General features: G+C 48.1%; 1 protein-coding gene across 1 annotated transcript in view; it reads right to left on the reverse strand.

Moving 5' to 3' along the window:
• Positions 1 to 21,400, reverse strand: part of magi2a (membrane associated guanylate kinase, WW and PDZ domain containing 2a) — a 149,770-nt gene that overhangs the window by 58,064 nt on the left and 70,306 nt on the right. The window contains exons 3-4 of the mRNA XM_056579012.1: positions 4,757 to 4,876; positions 230 to 451 (exon numbers count right to left, since the gene is read on the reverse strand). Coding sequence (XP_056434987.1) covers positions 230 to 451; positions 4,757 to 4,876 — 342 coding nt within the window. The remainder of the gene's footprint in view (positions 1 to 229; positions 452 to 4,756; positions 4,877 to 21,400) is intronic.

The following is a 21,400-nucleotide window of genomic DNA, read 5'->3' on the forward strand; positions in this document are numbered from 1 at the left end:
CCCTGGGACTAAATATGAATCATGTTTTAACTTCTTCTTCCCTCAAGGTTCCACGCCCTGGCGTCCTTCAGATTCAGACACAAGCTCCGCACTGCTGACGTCAGAACCGCCTACTGCTCACGTCCTCCAAGGTTACTTCTGAGTAAGCCCTCACTGCTGGTTACGCACTCGTGTTGCCGGGGACAGCAGAAGGAAGGCAAGTAGGGAAGGGGAGGGAAGGGGGCCTTACCTGGGGTGACTGATATGCCGTTGCCGTTGCCGTTGACGACGGGCCTCTCCTCCTCCTCCTCCTCCTCGGGGGGTTCCATGCCCGCCTTCTCCATGTTACTGACAGACTTGTTGCGCCTCCTCTTGCCCTGGGAGCTGGGAGTGGAGCCGGGCAGCAGCTGCTCCGTCACATTCAGCACCGAGCTGGGCTCCGTGGGGGGCTTGGGGGTGCCGTAATGGTTATCTGGGGGGGGGAGGATGTATAAAAACACACAGGTATATATAAATATACAGGGATATCGGCATATACAAACACACAAGTGCCTAATATGCAGTTGTGATAGTTGAATATGCTGTTTGGTAGTTTAATATAGTTTGTTTGTTTACTATGTTGTATTGGTAGTTTAATGCGTTGTATTGTTAGTTGAATATACAGTTTGGTAGTTTAATATGCTGTATTAGTAGTTTGATATGCTGTATTGGTAGTTGAACATGAAGTCTCGCCATTTTACAAGCTTTATTGGTAGTTTTCATGCTGCTTCCGTAGTTCATTCTCCTCTGCGCTCTCCCACCTCCATATTTAAAGCGTTATGGGGCGGTGGTGCTCTAATGTGTTCTCTCATGCATCATTCAGGAGGTGAAGATACGGGGAGATGAGTGAGCCGATCCGGCGACAGATAAAGCTGCTCTGAACCAGGAGACCAGACACCAGGGATCAGAGATGCTGAAAAGTTAATGTAAACACCACAGAGCGACGGACCGCAATGAACCCGAACAAACCGGAACATCACCGCTTGACACGAGGCCTACACGAGGAGACGCTCACCATGGGAGGACAGTAGGCCAACACAAGGAGAGGACAGTAGGCCAACACAAGGAGAGGACAGTAGGCCTACACAAGGAGAGGACAGTAGGCCTACACAAGGAGGAGGACATTAGGCCTACACAAGGAGAGGAGGACATTAGGCCTACACAAGGAGAGGACAGTAGGCCAACACAAGGAGGAGGACATTAGGCCTACACAAAGAGAGGACATTAGGCCTACACAAGGAGAGGACAGTAGGCCAACACAAGGAGGACATTAGGCCTACACAAAGAGAGGAGGACAGTAGGCCTACACAAGGAGAGGACAGTAGGCCTACACAAGGAGGAGGACATTAGGCCTACACAAGGAGATGTGGGAGGAGAGTAGGCCAACACCAGGAGGAGGACATTAGGCCTACACAAGGAGGAGGACATTAGGCCTACACAAGGAGGAGGACATTAGGCCTACACAAGGAGGAGGACATTAGGCCTACACAAGGAGATGTGGGAGGAGAGTAGGCCAACACCAGGAGGAGGACATTAGGCCTACACAAGGAGAAGGACATTAGGCCTACACAAGGAGGAGGACATTAGGCCTACACAAGGAGGAGGACATTAGGCCTACACAAGAAGGAGGACATTAGGCCTACACAAGGAGGAGGAGAGTAGGCCAACACAAGGAGAGGAGGACAGTAGTCCTACACTAGGAGACGCTCAGCGAGGGAGGACAGTAGGCCTACACAAGGCGACGTGGGAGGAGAGTAGGCCTACACAAGAAGCAGCTCAGTGTGGGAGGATAGTAGGCCTACACAAGGAGATGCGGACAGTAGGCCTACACTAGGGGATGTGGGCGGACAGGAGGCCTACACAAGGAGAGGAGGACAGTAGTGCCACACTAGGAGACAAGGGAGGACAAAAAAGCAAAGAAGGAATGAAAGAGCAGAGAAAGTGGATATCAGCAGATGGGGACAGAAGCTGTGTTGAAGGAAAACGTTAATGGACACGCGAGACGAGACCAGCATGTCTAGCAGATATGAGGGAGATATGAGGAAGATACAAGGCTGGACCTCCAAGATAACGTCTGCTCCAGCCCCACTCAGTGAGCTGCAGCCACACTCAGTGAGCTGCAGCCACCCTCACGCTGTCCTCCCTCCAGCCCCTTGGGTGGAGGAGGTCGTTTGTCCATCGAGGAAGGAAAACACGAGCATGTGAGTCCAGAAGCACCATGTGTGGGTCAGGCTTCAGAGAGCCAGGGCGTTCAAGGTGTTTCCGTTGACCGTTCAACAAAGATTGCCAGTGGTCATTTACAACCCGGTCCGTTTATCTGTCTCTTACAAACAACATGGAATCTAAATGATTTCCTCCATCAGTCACGTCCCGTTCTTCCCAGGCTTCCTATAACCTTGCTACCCCTCTAGGAATTTTCCTTGGGATGAAAAGGTTGAGAAGGCCTCATAAAAGGCTGTCGTGTGGCTTGACAGTGTTAACCTTTGGTTGCCACGGTAACGGCAAACCACCACCATTTTGACAACGTTGCACTTGACTCACACAATAGACCGCTTTTACAAACTTTAAACTATAGAGAACCACTCAAAACAACTGGCAGGAAACCCTTTTTCCTCCCTCAACTGAGGTGTAGTTTTAAAGGATTACTCTATGCCATTCCAAATGTGAGTTTATTTCTCCCCATGTATTTCGATACAGTATGTGAGTTAATATCTCCATGTATTTATATAAAGTACGTGAGTTAATATCTCCATGTCTTAATACACAGTATGTGTTAATATTTCCATGTATCAATATACAGTAGTGAGCTAATATCTCTATCTATATATATTTCGAATGTATTTCTTTACAGTATGCATTTACATCCAGTATGTATTTATATCCAGTATGTCTTTGTATACAGTATGTGAGTTAATGTATTTCTATACAGTCGTGTGTTTCATGTGTGCCTCAGTTCTCCAGCTGCAGCCTGTCTGCACACCAGCAGACCGGGGAACCAGTTCCAGACAGATAAACCACGGTGATGTTGAGGCTCCCTGCAGGAGACGACCAGACGGGACTTCTGTCGTGGGCCTCGGTGACATTTGCAAAGAAAGAACGAGAAGGAGGTGGTTCGATCGGAGCATATCAGCAGCTGATCCTATTCTTCTACTTTTATAAATAAAATACAACTTGAGCGGAGAGAAGCAGCAGATTTCTACGGGGGTTATTGGAACGGGCTAGGTGTCAGATCGTGTGACAAACCCTCAGTAGCCGCTGGGAACAACCGACCGCTGTGGCGTGGCTCAGAGATAAAAACCAGTCTGAAGGAAACTTTGGCTGGTGTCCCTGGTCTGGTGGGGGAGCGTTAAAATGTCTGCTCCGTGCTCCGTGCCCAAGCAGCCCATCAAACCGGGGATCAGGTAGGTTGAGTTTATTCAGTGTCCGCCACCGTTTCAGAGACACAGGAGGCATAAGGGAAGGTAAGAAGTCTAGAGGAGACACCGTGAGACTCCAGGTAACCGCAAGAACAGAAGGGCACTTCAACTAAACAAACAAGATCAGAGGTTAAACTGATATACGCTGAAAACATGACACACAAACCACTTATTATGCAAGAAAAAATTTAGCTAATTAATAGAAAGGGCTGAATGAATACTGGATAAGGTCCTTTAAGAAATTGCAGAGTCCCCCCGGCTGGGAGTGGAAGGAACAGGAACGCTGCCTAAGTCTTTCAGGTGCAGTTGCACTGAAACCACATTCAGAGAATAACTTGGAAAACAAACTCAACTTAGAATGCAACCCTAAACTCCATCCCACAACCACAGCATGATTAGAGGGGGCTCCAACTTTTCCGGGGTAGAGCTGTACTACATGAAAACTACGGTTCATGCTCCACTTCTCCGTAATTAAAAGCATCCATCAAGCATTTGTTGACCCATGATTGACAAGGTTCAGGATATCTTGGTAAAGGGAGTCTCCCATATCTCCTCTCTCCCTCTTAGTTCTAAACTCCCATTCTCTCCAGTGTAATCAACCATTAAATTATAAAAATACATAAAACTGTGGATGATGGAGCTTGAGCCCTCAGAGAGGCAGCCACGTTGTCTCCGCTGCCACCAGTTGGGTTCTGTGAGCAGAGAATTCCTGGAATTCCTGGAAGTACCTCACATCGCTCCCACTTCGCTCCCAGATCAGGACCGGTAAAATGGCCAGCTGCAAATTAGAGGTTTTTCTCTCCCGTCGACGGTGTCTGGTTCTGCATGAGCGCAGGGCCAGAGACAGACTCATGTAGGAGCGCAAGGGGTGGAACTACCTGCTGCTGGAGGGAAGACCCCAAAGGACCCCAGGGAGGGAATCAGGGGGGGCGGATCACAGATGTGACAGATGTAGTGTGAGAGAAGCAGAGCGGTCGGTGATGCACACACACTGTTGAGTCTGTGCGTGTGTGTCTGTGTGTGTGTGTCTGTGTGTGTGTGTATGCGCGTGTGTGCACGCGTGTTCCTACTTTTCCTCATCACGTCGTAGGAGATATCTTGGCTTTTTAAAAGCAGATCACTGATCAGCTAAACACATTGTGTTGATAAAAGCTGGAGGCTGAGTTGGGGACAATATCGCCCAATAATGTCCAAACTCACTTTAACATGTCTGGAGTGGTTCCAATGCTCCCCGCCCGGTGCGGTGTGCAGTTCTCCAACCCAATAAGGGAACACAAAGCGATACGGACCCACTGAAGCGTGTAATGGAACAGCCCCCGTACCTTCATACGTCCCGCTCTCTAACAGCGCCCCGCTCTCCTCCAGCTCCAGAAAGCGCTCAATGGTGATGAAGTCGTAGTCCACCCCGGGCACCTCTCCCTCCCTGGGCTGCCGGGTTGTACCTGGAGATCGGAGAGAAGAGGAGAGCATTAGAGCTGATGGGACCTGGCATCGCCTCGTGGACCGCTGACAGCACTGAGTTCCTCTTACAGAATCAGAGAAGGGAACCGCAGCTCGGCCTTTATCCTCCCCGTGCTTCATAGGGTACGATTCCCCGGTAAAGCGCTCTCACCTGGTTGGTCTCGTCACTAAATGACCGGTCAGAGGATGAGGCTGAATTACTCAGGAGAACAGCAGCTGGCACCTGTTCGCTTTCATGTCCGTTGAGTTGGCATTCACATTACCGGTGGGCTCTAGCTTCCATCCGTACACTGCTCTCTGAAGGGTTTAAAGTTCCTTGAAGGACAACACCCTCGAGGGGGGTATTCGACGCTAGGCCTAGCCCACGGGCTAGTTAAAGCACACACCACGTAACACTCACATGCAAGGAAGCAAAGCACGCTAGGTACACAGCAGATGCTAGGTATGACACATACTAGCCATCGCACACATGGAAAGAGCAGCAAACGCATGCTATAGCAGACACACGCCCACACGTAGTCAGTGCACACGCATCTCAAACTGTAGCCTGCTTGCCTTGGCGGCTGCATCTGGTCTCCGAGCAATCATATGCACCCACTGATGCATCAGGCTAAAAGGTTCTCTGGGCTAAACTCCCAGCCGTAGAAGGTAATAAAGTTCCGTGTTTAGGAAACAAAGCGTGTCCTAACATGGTATTTGCGTGCTGGTAGTGAGGCCGCCCCAGGCATGGAGCTCGGACACCAGCACGCAAAGCCTCATGATACCGCGGTTCAGCCACCTGTCCCCCCGTCTCCCCCCCCCCGCGGCTCTGTGTGTTGGTGAGTGGTGACGACAAAGCCGCACGCCTGGACTCCTCGTCCTCCTGAAGAGCGCTAATCAGCCTGTTAGCGGCTCCAGAGGTGAGTGGCTCTGGTGCTGTGTGTGTTGACATGGAGGACCCCCCCCCCCCCCCCCCCCCCCCCCCCCGGGGGTGCTGAAGGGGTTCAAGCCTTGCGCTGTTGTTAGCTTGTTGTTCACTGATTGATTCAGGGCATTGATTTGTGGCCAAATATCGGTTCCTTTGTTATCCGTTCAATTAAGCTCAGGTCTTCAAATTATTGTTTTTTGCCAGAGCAGTTATGTCCAATCAGCAGGCTTGGGGGCAGCGTGCTGATTGGGCAATCGCTAATGAGCACTGCCACTTATAGATGGATAGATGCACGATGGTTTCCAAAGATTAGAGAAGGACTCTCTGTTGAAGAACGATCTTCTGGTCGACCCTTAGATACCTCAGGAAGACGAACGCTCCGTTTATGGTAATGAATACTCTATTCTGGTTTATTCTGGTCTGAGCTATGTTCGTAAAAAACAATTTCATCGTTTAATTTATTCTCAGCCTGTTACTTTGATTAAATCAGAAAGTAGTTGCCAGGAAATAGGATGCAGACAACAGGATATCATTTATGTTAATCTGTACTCAAGTTCAACATGTAGCCCAGTGGAAAAATACAGGGTTGACAATTATCATTAATTATCAATTATAATTTATTTAGAAAGTAACCAGAAGTATGAGCAGGCCTCCAGACCCATAACTTGACAAGCTCCACCTGTTTGGCTCACTACTACACCTCTGAGACGGGTCTACTTCTAGAGTTGCATGTCCTTTAGCACCATGTGATAGCTGGCTCCTTTTTGATTGGCTACCGAGCCGTGTCCCCAGCTGGTCTGACCAGCTGGGGACACCTGGACAGGTGTGAAGTGAACACCCCCCGCGTGGTCTGACCTGGCGAGATCATGGATCACACCTTCACCGCCCCCCAGCGTGAACCAGTGAACATATAGTGAATGAGTGAATGAGTCCATCACGTTTGTGTTGAGTTCTGCCACGGCTCCCTTGGTTGCTGTGAGCTCGAAGAGAACGAGTGAAACTCATCATGGAGGTTTTCATCCGTGACACCGACAGCGAGGATTCTGCACACAGCGTAAACATAACGCAATATTACTAGTGAAGACAAACATATGTGATTATAGCGGAGACACTTTCAATTCAAACAACTCGTTTAGAGCTTTGTCTAGCCCACAGTATCATTCCCGATGCGGTCTAAAGGTATCCATCTCCATTTCCCCACACCGCGGCCCACAGCAGTGGACGCTATAAATACTTTTCTTTTCTGGTCGGAGCCATTAAATCTGAACCGTGTGTGTGAAATTAACAGCATTAGGGTCTCCGTCCCACAGTAATGAATCCTTTTAGGGGAACACTTCCAAATTACATATGTTAATCTTCTGACACGGCCAACAGGTGTGCACTCCTGAGCCTGTGTGCGTGCGTCCGTGCGTGTGTGTGTGTGTGCGTGCACACGTACGTGCGTGTGTATACGTGCGTACGTACGTACATGCGTACCCACCACGATGAGCACATTGAGGTTCTGGGCGAAACAGGACTCTTCTCCAGAGGAAGACCATGTCACCCCCTGTTTACGTGGGTCGGTATCCCATGGAATAAACAGCTCTATGAACAACAATATAACCTATCTGGGAGGCACCGGAGGGGGGGGGGGGTGCGCTCGGCTACACTTGCGTAACACTGCGTTACATTTGCATGTCATGAAGCTCTGATGACCGCATGCTGGGCGACGGCCGGAGCACACCGTGTATGTAGGTCATCCTCATGGGCCCGTTCTCATGGTCTGGGACTGATCTGTGGTCAGGGGAAGACGGATACAGCCCCCCTAAATGAGCTGTTTTCCACGGTGACATCCTATCCATCACGGGGCTGCTCGGTGGAGAACCGAGACGGAGAGCGGAGGGAGCAGGAGGGAGGAAAATGAAAAGGAGGCGAGGTAAAGAAACAGAGACGGATCGATGGAGAGGCACAGTTAGACATAGGGACAAACTATCCCATAATATATCAGAGGCCCGGGCTGTTGGGCCTTCCCTAAATTCTTGCTTTTCTAATCTTCACACCAAATCATGGATAAATACAGCATGCATTCGCTAACCATAACCTGTGACAATTTTCCAGGCAGAGTGAGTTTCAAGAGGAAATATTCCATTTTTACCCTAATGAGAGGCGAATGAACCGAGTGAGAATAGAGGGATCGGAACTCAACTAAATAACCAGAAAAACACTGTATTTAACTGGTTTGGAGCATAAGCCTTGAGGCACATTCGCTAGCTTCTCACTAGGATGAATCCTTGTTGTATTCACAATAATAATCCTGCAACAAATTTAGTAAAATAAAATGTTAGCACTTGTGTTCTTATGAAAAAGAATACAATGTTAAAGCTGTGTGTTAAGATTCTGTGACCACTTTATGTGTTTTAAACATGTTGTAACCGATATATAATAATTAGCATTCTGCCACATCAAGGTAAAAGCTCAATAAGTGACTCAATATCTAACTGCCATTACGTCACAGCAAAGCTTTGAATCCAGTCCATGCATTTTTTATCCGTCAAGATATTTGAGACTCGTTTGTTATGTTTTCATGAATATTCCCAGGCTGATTCTGTGATTAAATAAAGATGTAATTCGGTTAAACAAGACTTAAAAGTCTGGCTGTGTGCTTATATCTAAGCCGAGGGAAAGAGGCGTCTGACACAAAGACAAGAACAAAAAGAGAGCGTCTCAGAGAGGAGTAGAGAGGGTGAGAATGAAACGCTGAAAGCAAATGTGCCAGGTCTCTCTGAGGTCCTTGAGTGTCAAGACATTCAGTCACTCTGTCACCTCACTGCTCCGCGGCGGCGCTATAAAACCAAACCAATCTCCCCAGGCCCTCACCCCCCCGAACCAGCGGAAATAGAAGCAGAATACATTTGAATGTGTCAAGTGCACTGTGTGTCTGCTGTAAGAGAAGTCCCCAGGTTGGCCCAGAGCTAATCTATTCCTTGGCCATAGTGCACTTGGATTTATGTTTGAGGACGCAAAGGCATCCCTGACTCTGACTGAATGCGGATAGGTTTAAATATTTACAAATCTCAGATTACCCCCTTTTTGAGGCGAATGCCTTACTGTGTGTCACACTTTTCTGTGTGCGCCTCACACTGTTCATTACCGTGGCCTATTTTTAAACCGCACTCTATCTCCATGATCTCTGCTTTATAATGTATTCCGTCTTTAAACCGTATAGTGACTTGGTTTTTGCAGCTGAAATCACAGCTTTGTGAGGCTGTGGACAAAACCATCTTCATTACAGAAGAGTACATTAAGGGGAGAGAACAATCTACAGTCTATTTTACAATCTGTGTTCCAGAACCCCCTCTCTGACCCGGCCTGGAGCTCCAAGGGGCAGACCCAGCCGATGCTAATATGATAGAGAAACAGCAGGGGGGAGACAGCGCTATGCTAATGCCTCCGGTATGTTTTGGACTTAAGGTGAGGTTTATTTATAGGCTCGTGTTTTCAACCTTGTTTATTCCTGTGTGTATGCGTGTGTCTGTGTGTGTGTGTGTGTGTGTGTGAGAGATAAGGTTTGAGAGAATGTGTGATCTTGTCAGATATGAGTCTGTGTGTGTCTTTGTCTCCGTGTGTGAGTGTGAGTGTGTAGAGAGAGAGAGAGAGAGAGAGAGAGAGAGACAGAGACAGAGACAGAGACAGAGACAGAGAGAAAGAGAGAGAGAGAGAGACAGAGACAGAGACAGAGAGAGAGAGAGAGAGAGAGAGAGAGAGAAAGCATTTTTGTATCTATTAACCATCAAAGACAGCAGCTAGCGGTTAGCCCTGGCCTCGTCTGGCCACTAGCTGGCTGATAGCAGAACGATAACCGCCCACACTGTGTTGTTTTTAGAGGCCGGCTTTACCAGAGGGGCCCGCGGGCTGAGAGGGGGGGGGATCCTCCCTTTCACCTGCTAATCCCACCGGGTGCGAGCGCCTGGGCTGCGTCAGCACGGCGCTTTGTGCCGGCGCTAAGCTAGCTGTTAGTCAATTAGGAAGAGGCAGGCCCGGCCCGCGAGCGCTGGATAGACGGAGGGATTAACACCTCGCAACTACCGCTGTGCCCATGAGCAGCTCAATCAACAACAGTGCACTGGACCAGATCTACATTGCATCACACTACACCGCAAACACGCACACATACACACGCACACGATATTGTACACGACGGAATTACCTCACATTCATTCTACATTGCACTATACGACACACAGACTACACTACACCATCGAACTAAGCACCACAGCGCCACAACACGACATAGCAACGACAGAACACTGCACAAAACAACAGATGACACACTTCATTCTAATGCAGTGCACTAACACACAGTACAGCACACTATCGTACTACACACTACACTACAGTTCAGAAAAATACACTATAATATACTACACTTCTACACATTACACTACAATATACTGAAACACACTACACGACTACAGCTTACACTACAATGTAATGAAATACACTATACTACTACACAATACATTACACTAAATACACTACAATATACTATACTACACAACACTACTACACATTACATGATATACACTATACTACACAACACTACTACACATTACATGATATACACTATACTACACAACACTACTACACATTACATGATATACACTATACTACACAACACTACTACACTAACTTAACTATTCTACACTAAAATACACCACAACAAAATTCCCCAAAGATGGCATGACACTATAATAAACTATGTGAAACAACACAACATCACACACACTACACAACACTCAATTACACAACATCACTGACAGTAAAACAACTAAAAGCTGCCTTCACTACACTCTTTATAAACCATGAGCCGCAGTCACGCTGAACACATGCAGGCTGCTTATTGACCACTTATTGAACATGTTCTCTCAGAACGCTTTAATCAGAGCGGAGGCGGAGCTTATGGAGAACACAATGAGGGCACATCAGTTCAGAGCCAAGATGGCCGCCTGAGATCCCCCATAACGACACAGCCGCACACCCACGCACGCACACACACACACACACAACCACACATTCAACAACACACACCCACGCACACAACAACTCACACCCAGCCACACACACACACACACACACACACACACACACACACACACACACACACACGCACACACAAAAGCACACACAAAAGCACACACAAAAGCACACAGAAGCCCACCAAATCCAGGGGGATAGAGACAGAGCAGTCTGCATATAGCTGGCTGATGCATGTCACATTATCATAAGGAGATATCAAAAAGGGGGGACTGCATTGAGAGAATCACCATTAAAAAGCACTTCACCTCCAACAGGGAAAAATCCAAAAACAAACGGCCACAAAATGATTGCAAAACCCTCCTCCTCAACCTCTCACTGCCTCCTTTTGTTCAACCGCAGGAACACCGAGTTCTGCTCTCCCAGTGAATGCTTAGCAGGCATCAGTAAGTAATTCTGTCCTTTAGACAATTTAAATCCATACCGGGGAGTCCAAAGTAGAAGAAACAAAACATTTAAAGTGGCCCGCTGATGACTTCCTTCCTCCAACCTTCTCCCACCTCACAGCCGAACACCATTACCTCCCATCTGTTGGACGGCGGCTGGGTGGGGGCGACAGCCCCATCACCGCGGTGGCAGTGGGCTGCGTCTCTAATTACACCACCCATCACCCGGCCACGTCCTGGCGGCCCGCCTAACAACACACTCTCCGGTTGACAGAGGGCTTAATGGCTAATTACAGACCCCATCCATCCATGGGGGGGGGGGGGGGACGGACGGACGAAGAGAATATAGAGCCACACAAAAAATTCCCCAGTTCACAGGGATTCAACTGAGACGAAACACAGTTCAGTGACGACGCACGACAGCAGCAGCAAGATGTGGAAACCAAGCAAGCTTCAAGGTTACATCAAACAACTTTGCCTTTTTGCTACGGCTTTTCAGAGAATGGTTCGTTGTTTGTTGGTTGTTGTCTAGCGACCTCGGCAGGCAAGGTTTCCTCTGCTCATCTCGAGCAGAGAACAACATCCAAGAGGAGATGTTCGATAACAAAACAACATATCCTGCGAGGGTTAGCCTGGGTGCTTTAAGGGAACAAATGATAAAAAATGTTGCTTATAAACCCACAATGACACCTTGTGAACCACTAAAGGCATAACACTGAAATAACAACGGATTATTCCTCCTTTAAGGTGTTGTGACTTATTCCACGAGTTCTGGCTAAGACAAAACCACGACAAATCAAAGCTGTGACCCAAAGCTCTAACAGCCAATTTAAAACAATGCTAGTTCCGCAGCAGTGAGCAATATGTACAGTTAGCAGATGTTAGCCGACGAGAGCATGTGTAGCAGTAGGCTATTGGCTGCAACAAAATTTTAAGCACAGGCATTAAACATTTATTGTTATCACTGTAGGGTAGTTTAAACCGGTGAAACACATGAATACAATGTCCGTGACTGCAATAGATGTAGAAAAGGCTTTCAGAAGCTCGAGGTCAGTTTGACGTCCATTTTGCAAGTCACAGGAGGAAGGAAATCCAAACATGGGCAATATGGGACTTGGGTGGAGCTGAAGTTGGCGATAGCAACCACCTGTCAATCCTAGAGAGAGCTGTCCAATCGAAACACCCCCGCGAGCGGACCACTTTTTAAGCCTGCATTTTCGGATTCAAAAGAACAATAATTGACATAAAGAGACAGAGCGGAGAAAAGGAAAAATTAGCTATTAGGATTAGCGTGGGGGCGGAGGCTCAGAATCTGGAGCCAGAAGAAGACTTTAAGACTCAGCAACAAAGTGGTTTCTTCTGGTTCCTTCTCGTCCAGGTTCCGGTCCCGCATTGGGCTTGACCGGATCAGACCGGTAATCAACACAGCTGGAAGCCAACCAATGAGGAGGCTAAGTGGCTGACAGTGACATAGCGGCCAGTAGCTACCAGTTAAACGGATTCCCCTCTGAATCGATGCGGCACCTGACGTTAGTCACGGAGGAAGGAAAACTTTCCAACATCTTCCTGCACTGTGACCGTCACAAAGTAGAAACTATCACCGCCAAAAAAAAGGCCCTCAAATGTCAGAATATTGGCTGCAGCAGCACAGGGGGAAAAATGTGATGAATTGTGAAGACAAGCACATTTATTATAGAGCAAATAAAGAGTAGAAACGACCGAAAATCGCGTCTATCCTTCCACTTGGAGATTTGGGTTCTGTTCTCCATCAGACACAATCAGAGCACGTTCTGGGTGGGGTGGGGGAGGCTCCTTTCATCTGATCTCACTTTCCCCCGTTTCTCTCCCCCCTCTCCCCCGTCTCCCCCTGCCACCGCTGCACATCGCCGCTGGTCCTGCTCTGGTTCAAGAAAACCGCGTTTGAAATCAAATTCCTGACGACGCCAGAAACACATCAATACACCTCAGACACCCTCAGACACCCTCAGACACCATCAGACACCGTCAGACACCCTCAGACACCATCAGACACCATCAGACACCCTCAAACACCATCAGACACCATCAGACACCACCGCCACGACACCATCAGACACCACCGCCAAGTCACCACCAAACACCACCGCCAAGACACCATCAGACACAATCAGACACAGCCACCCCGTCGCCACGGAGACGCCTCGCGGAGCGGGCGGACGGAGGCGCTGACGGAGCACACCACAGAGACACAGACGGAGGGAAAAACGCAAGGCGACATGAAATATAAAAGAGGAAAAAAACCCACAGATGGTCGTCTGCCTCAACTGGTGTTTAACGCTCTGATCTCACAGCTCTCTGATGCCGCCTGTGGCAGCGGTGGCCCCCCACACACAGGAGCGCACACGCAGATAGACAGAGACACACACACAGAGACTAACACACACGCACGCACACACACACACACACAGTTGTGGAGAGTGTGAATGTGCAGGGGACGCGCGAGATAGGGGGAGAGAGAGTGAGAGTGTGAGAGAGAGAGAGAGAGAGAGAGAGAGAGAGAGAGAGAGAGAGAGAGAGAGAGAGAGAGAGAGAGAGAGAGAGAGAGACACACAGAGATAGAGACAGCGAGGGGGGATATGAGGTGAGCTTGGGTTGTGGGTGTGTTTGTGTGGGGGGGGATTAAGAAGAAGCTGATGTCATCCATTTGGAGATGTGGCCCTAGGGCTGAGGTCATTAACATTCATTTCAAAAACACCCTCTGCTTCTGTGATTCATATTGTGGTCTACTAAGGTCAGGTTTCTATTGTCGTCTTTAAGGTAATGCTTCTATATGGTCTGTAAAGGTCAGGTCTCAGGGTTGTGTGTCCGTAACCAAGACCGTAAGATAAGCAGTTCTCTGTTTGTTCAGGATGTTCTCTTACATTCAACAGATGAATTGACACTTCAGGGCTGGATGTTTCACGACAAGAGTCTCTACCGTGTTTCTACTACTAAGAAGGGCTGGAGGGCCAGTAGAGAAGACTGTCAGAAGAGAAAGGCAGACCTGGTGGTCATCAACAGCAGAGAATAACTGGTGTGTGTGTGTGTGTGTGTGTGTGTGTGTGTGTGTGTGTGTGTGTGTGTGTGTGTGTGTGTGTGTGTGTGTGTGTGTGTGTGTGTGTGTGTGTGTGTGTGTGTGTGTGTGTGTGTGTGTGTGTGTGTGTATAAATGTGTGTGTCACCGTGTATATATATGTGTGTCTCCGTGTTTATGTGTGTCTCTACGTTTGTGTGTGTGTGTGTGTGTGTGTGTGTGTGTGTGTGTGTGTGTGTGTGTGTGTGTGTGTGTGTGTGTGTGTGTGTGTGTGTGTGTGTGTGTGTGTGTGTGTGTGTGTGTGTGTGTGTGTTTGGCTGTGTGTGTTTATATGTGTGTGTATAGACGCGCGACTGTGTGAATGAGCTGCTGTGTCAGCCTAAACTCCCCCCGTGCCGGACCCCAACACCGTCCAGAGAAACAATCTGTCAAGAAGGCGCCGCTCTTTGTTCCATTCTATCTAGCGCCGCTAGCCGCTAGCCCGCGGCTAACATTTGGCCACCAGACAGACGGACGCGGCTCCCTTCAACCTGACGGACCCGGCGGCCATCTTCTGCCGGGTCCGTCAGCCAGGAGATACAGGTGATGTGAAAGCAGCCAGGTAATACAGGCTAGGTGATAGCAGCTAGGTGATAGCATCCAGGTGATAGTAGCCAGGTGATACAGGCTAGGTGATACAGGCTAGGTGATAGCAGCCAGGGGACACAGGCTAGGTGATGGCAGCCAAGTGATACAGGCTAGGGGATAGCAGCTAGGTGATAGCAGCGAGGTGATAGCAGTTAGGTGATAGCAGAGAGACAGAGAGAGAAAGAGCTAGGGAGAGCGATACAGAGACAGAGAGAGAGAGAGGGAGAGAGAGAGCGCGCGACAGAGAGGCAGCGAGGGAGAGGGGCAGACCCGGCCCGGAGAAGTCGATAAAAAAATCCTCTCCCCCGTAGAAAATTCACAGAAACCCCCAAACGCACAAGAAAACATAAAATAAATGGCAGAACACATTCCTCCTTCCCTCTGTTCCACCCACGCACAGATAACGTGCTGCGATGTACACATTCTGTATATAGTCTTAGTACTCTGCTTTAGAAGTCCCCACTGTGCAGCCATGTTGAATCACCACCAGAGACTTTTTTACAACTTTAGGAAAAATTCTGCCGAGCCCCCCTCCGCTCCCACACGCACCGTTTCTATAAAGAGCTCTTTATCACCATTCAGAGTCAAGCAGGGATTCTGAATGGGCCCGTTTTTAAATGGTTTTTAATGACACCACCTCCGTCCTCGGACGCTTAGAATGGCTCGTAAAGCCCTGAGAAAACAGAAGAACATCACAGGAGAGGGAGGCGTTAAAGAACCGATAACAGGGCCCCGCCCTGCGAGGAGGTCTGGAGTTAGAGCGGGCGAGGGACCCGCCGCAGCGCACTGAGACGCCGTTTGGGTACAGAGAGGCTGACCCCCCCCTGGCCCCTCCTCCGCATGACCTCAGCTCAGCGCTGGACCGCCCGGGGAGTGTCACTCAATGTTTCTCTGTACGTAGAAAACAATCAATCATCAAAAACTGATGTCATCGCTTTGGAGTGAAATGTGTGTGTGTGTGTGTGTGGGGGGGGGGGGACACACAGAACTAAACTGTGGAGCCTCATTAGATCGGAAGGGGCGGAGCCAGAAGGAAGGCGGAGACGGGGTGAGGACGTGTCACACGGGTGTGTTGAGTGAGGGTGGTGGGGGTGACAGGTGTGATCTGAGTGAGGCGGGGATGTCAGTCATGTCGACAGCACGGTGAGCGGATAAATCAATAAGGACTTCTAAAAATAAAACGGGCGGGAGATGTGTTGCTTATGCCATCGCTATACTGGAGGGGGGGGGGAGAGAGAGAGAGAGAGAGAGAGAGAGAGAGAGAGAGAGAGAGAGAGAGAGAGAGAGAGAGAGAGAGACAGAGAGCCAGAGAGAGAGACAGAGAGCCAGAGAGAGAGACAGAGAGCCAGAGAGAGAGACAGAGAGCCAGAGAGAGTGAGAAAAAACAATGGAGAGGGAGAGAGAGACAGAGGTGAGGCCACTCAGGTACTGACATTTATATCCCTATTTGTTTTCAAACAAAATGATCTCTTCAATTTTTCCATTTCATCGCTTTCATCACAGATACTTTAAGGCAGGGAGGGACACGAAAAGAACGATAACGAGAGAGAACGAGAAGGAAAAATAATAAAAACTAAAAGGAAGTAGAAAATAGATTACATATTTTTCCATCGTGTTTTGTGGTCATTGTGTTGCGTGTCGTGGAAACGTGATCGGGGGGGGGGGGGGGGGGGGGGGGGGTTGGGGGCGTCCTCATCACATGACCACGCTGAACCTATCCCCCATTCCATGACAAGACCCCAGTGGGTGAGGAGGTGTTTATGAGTGAATGAGTGGCCTTGCATGCATCTGGGAGGATTTCAGTCAGAAGTTTGTAGCCGTTTGTGTGCGTGTCTGTGTCGATGACATGTGTATAGGTGTGTGCGTATGTGTGTGTGCGCGCACATGTGTGTGTTTGTGCTGCTGTCATTTGCTCTCAAAGTGATGCTTTTATCACTCGCTTTATGCCCGACTTTGTAACTTTGTCGCCTTCCCCCTGCAAGATGAGTCAGAGCGTTAATCTGTCACCCCCGGTTACCGCTAATCATCTCGGTACTGTCTGTGTGTAGCTGTAAACATCGGCACGGAAACTCAGGTGAAGATGCAGGGAGGAGTGATCTGTGTGTGCCGAACTGTGTGTGCGTGTAAGTCTGCGTAAGTGTTGCTGTTTGTGTCCAAGTTCAAACCGTTCCTGTCTCAGTTATAAGTATGTCACATGTGTGTGTGTATGTGTGTGTGTGTGTGTGTGTGCGTAAGTGTGTCTGCGTAAGTGTTTTCAAGTTCAATCCGGTCACGCCTCAGTTGTGTGTCACATGTGTGTGGTTGTGTGTGTGTGTTTGAGTATTTGTCTCTTCGTTTCAGTCCTAGTTCAATCAGTTCATGTGTCAGTTGTAAGTGTGTCACAAGTGTGTGTGTGTGTGTCACGTGTGTGTGTGTGTGTTTGTGTGTGTCTGCATAAGTGTGTCTGCAATTCTGCCCAGTTCATGTCTCAGTTGTAAGTTTGTCAGAAGTGTGTGTGTGTGCGTGCGTGCGTGTGTGCGTGCGTGTGTGTGTGTGTCTGAGTGTGTGTTTGTGTGAGTGTTTCGGTTTGTGTGTTCGAGTTCCATCAGTCCATGCCTCAGTTTTAATCGTGCCAGATAACTTTGGAGGTTCATGGTATTCATGAGCAATTTGTTGGCGGTGTGTTTGTATGTTCCATTTACATGCCAAGTAGGGCTTGAGTGCGTGTATGTGTATGTGTGTTCATGGTTCTCTGAATGTGAGTGTGGTATTGTGAGTGTGTATACACGTGTGTCTGCATGAGTGCACGTTTATATAATCTGTGGGGGATTGTTACCAGTTTGGGCCAGAATTCCCTCCCAATCTGGCAACACTGATGGGGAAGGTGATTCCCCGTGTTCAGGAAGAAGCTTCAAAATTCTACTGAAATAAACGCTGATTCATGACAGAATGAAGCTGCAAAGAGCGCTTTAGATTCTACTTGCAAGAGGACCAATATTTACAGAGGCCTCAGGGATTAACAAAGAACATAGCAAAACAAGAATATCTCGGCTAAATAAAGGTACCGAAACAAAAAAACGGAGGTCTGCCCAGCCTGTTAACTCATCCAGAGACCAAACCAGGGAAAGACCACTATTCAGAACACAGGGGCGATCCATGTTGAGGCATGAATACCCCTAACCTAACCCTATCATTCACTATCTCTGTTGAATAAATAATTAGCAATCAATAAGTCCCAAAGATAACAATTATAAGGATATTTCATCCTTCCATTTCTGAACTAGATGATCCAGATGAATATCAGTGGTAAGCAATGGTTATCAGATTTTCACATTGACCACAGAGTCCTAAAATTACAGCATTCCAAATTAAACGTACGTCGTATATGTATACTAATCAGTGTCACATATTTGTATTTTTCTACATCTTATTGACTTTATTTCAGAATTTCAGTCTTGTCAGAGTCAGACACAGACCATCTAGTCTGCCAAAATCACCCAGCAACACCCAGCATCACCCAGCAACACCCAGCACCACCCAGCATCACCCAGTACCGACCAGCTTCACCTAGCATCGCCTACCAACCACTGGGCATCACCCAGCTCTCTCAGGTGAGCATCAGGTGGACATCAGGTGAGCATCAGGTCCACCCAGCGCAGTGCAACAGATCGGGAGAAACCCCTCCCCTGCTTTCAGTACAGTTCTAAAAAAAACAGAACTTCACTTTGTTATTTATCGAGGAATGAACTTAATTTGTCTTCTGTAATGTTTGATCATAACAAATACAACTGAAGAACGTATCTGAGAAAAAGAGTGGCTCCCCTTATTTCTGTTAGAGGCTAATCCTTACTCCAATTACTGTTAGACTTTGGCAAAACTAGAAATGTCGGCTGGAGCAGACAGAAAACAGGGCAATTAGGCCAAACAAAAGAGGTGGTTGGTGGAGCTGGCATGGTTGGTGGTGTTCTGGGAGGGGAGGGGAGAGGGGAGAAGGGAGAGGCAGGGAGGAGGGGAGTGGAGAGGCGGGGGGCTGCCTACGGGACTCAACTCCATTCCACATTGAATCAAGTCTCTTGTACCCACCACTGCCCTTTTGTTAAAATTATAAATGTTTGGTTTGGACCTCGTTAATATTAGAATGTGAACTCTTCTGGTCATGCTTCAGTCCTATGGGGTAATGTTAAGACTAGCCCAGGGGAAGTGGATTCAGGAGGCCAGGTATGGGCTGCAAAATGGTGAAGGAAAGTGCGAGACATGCACATTGAGAGAAGATTATGTCCTTTGTAAAAAATAATATCACGTCGTTCCACATAACCATTTTTCCCACATTATTAAACTGAGGGGCGTTCCATCCTCATCTCATACCTATTCATTAGACAAAGCTGTCATTTTCCCTGTTAGAGGGAGCAATAGCAGGACATTGTTACCACAAAGGATTCATTTCCACTTAGTCTGACTTCTGATGTCCTGGTCTGTGATGAACGATTATGGGAGGAAGAAGATGATTAAAGATGGTTAAATATCTTAAGAGAGAATAACGTACTCTGCGAGACATTTCCACGTGTTTGATGATGATTTGAGGAGACTTTTTCGGTAGCTCCTGAGGTAAGTTTAGTGTCTGTAACCTTCCTCAGCAGCAGCGGGCTCTGCAGCATTATGAAATCTTTCACTTCATGAATTTATTCTACATTATAATACTTGTTTTATTTCAATACTCAATTGACAGGGAGGCTGACGGGAGTCAAAACAAGGTGTAAACATGTAAGCTGTGATTTATATTAGTTATTAACAGTGAATAAACGCCCTTAGGGTGATTCAGGAACATTATCCCTCTTATTACAGAGGGATAATAAATCTGAAAATCAATGTAAAAAATACCATAGCAAATAAAAATGGAAAAAGTGTTCACAGCTACGGAAGTCATAACAGATGGCTGCATGGCGTAATCGACCAATCAGAATGGGGGATTCAAAGCCGTCTGATAAAGAGGTGAAGTGACCATGTAGACTGAACACATCATTCCTGCTGAAGTGACATCACCATGCAGAATGAACACATGCCCACCTGGGTGAGAGTTTGTGTGTGTGAATGTGGATGTGTGTGTGTAGGTGTGTGTGTGAGATTGTGTATTTGAATGTTGATAAGTGTGTGTGAGTTTGTGTGTCTGAATGTGCATGCGTGTGCATGCGTGTGTGTGTGTATTTCAATGTTGACAAGCGTGTGTGAGAGTTTGTGTGTGTGAAAGTGTGTGTGTGTGTGTGTGTGTGTGTGTGTGTGTGTGTGTGTGTGTGTGTGTGTGTGTGTGTGTGTGTGTGTGTGTGTGTGTGTGTGTGTGTGTGTGTGTCTGTGTCTCTGTGTGTGTGTGTGTGAGAGACAGTTTGTGTGTGTGAATGTGGATGGGTGTGTAAGTGAGAGTTTATGTGAGTGAATGTGGATGCGTGTGAGTTTGTGTGTGTGAGTTTGTGTGAGTGAATATGGATGCATGTGTGTGTGTGAGAGTGAGTGTGAGTGTGAGTGTGAGTGTGTGTGTGTGTGTGTGTGTGTGTGTGTGTGTGTGTGTGTGTGTGTGTGTGTATTTGTGTGTGTGTGTGTGAGAGAGTTTGTGTGTGTGAACATGCATGCGTGCAGCGCCAGTGGGTCTGGAAGGAACAGATGAGTCTAAACAATAGCAACACATTTAATATGCGGGTAGGGAGAGAGAGGGTCTAGAGGAACTCTGTTTGTTATCACGCAGTGCAGTGTGTTCACCACTGCTGCTGTTTCTCTCAGTGTCCACCAGTGCCTGCAAAGGTGGTAGGGGGGGCAGACAAGGGGAATTCTGGGAAGAGGAATTGAGCGGTGGTGAGAATGAAGAGGGTGATGCATCTTGGATGTGTTTTCCGTGGATCTTTCTGTGCCTCCATGGTAAGGAGTAGAGGAGCTACAAAAGGCAGGGCATTAAAAGAGAGAATGACATGCAGAATTGAGCGACGGCGGGGGGAATCAAACCCGCGCCCGCTAATAGGTGTGCTGCAGGTGGAGCAGGTGGAGGAGGTGGCACAGGTGGGACTATTTTGTCGTATTTAGGAGCTATCATTTGAGTGTTCTTTGTTAAAAATAGCAGAGCTGCCTATCAGATATAAGTACGGAGATACACCTGGAGATGATCTGTGTCCAGTTGACTGGCAAGACTCTGACCAATCAGGGCATCTCATCCCTGGTTGTTTGGGGGAATCCATTTTGCCGGTCAACTATAGGAAATACAACACTTCTCCCTGGTAGGAAGGGAGGGGCAAGGAGGTACGTTAGAGATCCTGAGTGACGGTCAACTGGGACAGCGTTGGATGTTGCCAGTCGAGCCCTAGTCGGTCAAGCTTGAGACTTTAAGGTGGATGGACGGAGTGAGACGGAGGGAGAAAGCAGGATGACGGTGGAGGGACAGAGATGCAGAGAAAGAGACTGAACAGGAGTGGTGGAGAGAGAGAATGAGATGACAGGGAGGG

The sequence above is a fragment of the Gadus chalcogrammus genome, chromosome 19 (assembly GCF_026213295.1).
Source record: "Gadus chalcogrammus isolate NIFS_2021 chromosome 19, NIFS_Gcha_1.0, whole genome shotgun sequence".
Classification (NCBI taxonomy): domain Eukaryota; kingdom Metazoa; phylum Chordata; class Actinopteri; order Gadiformes; family Gadidae; genus Gadus; species Gadus chalcogrammus.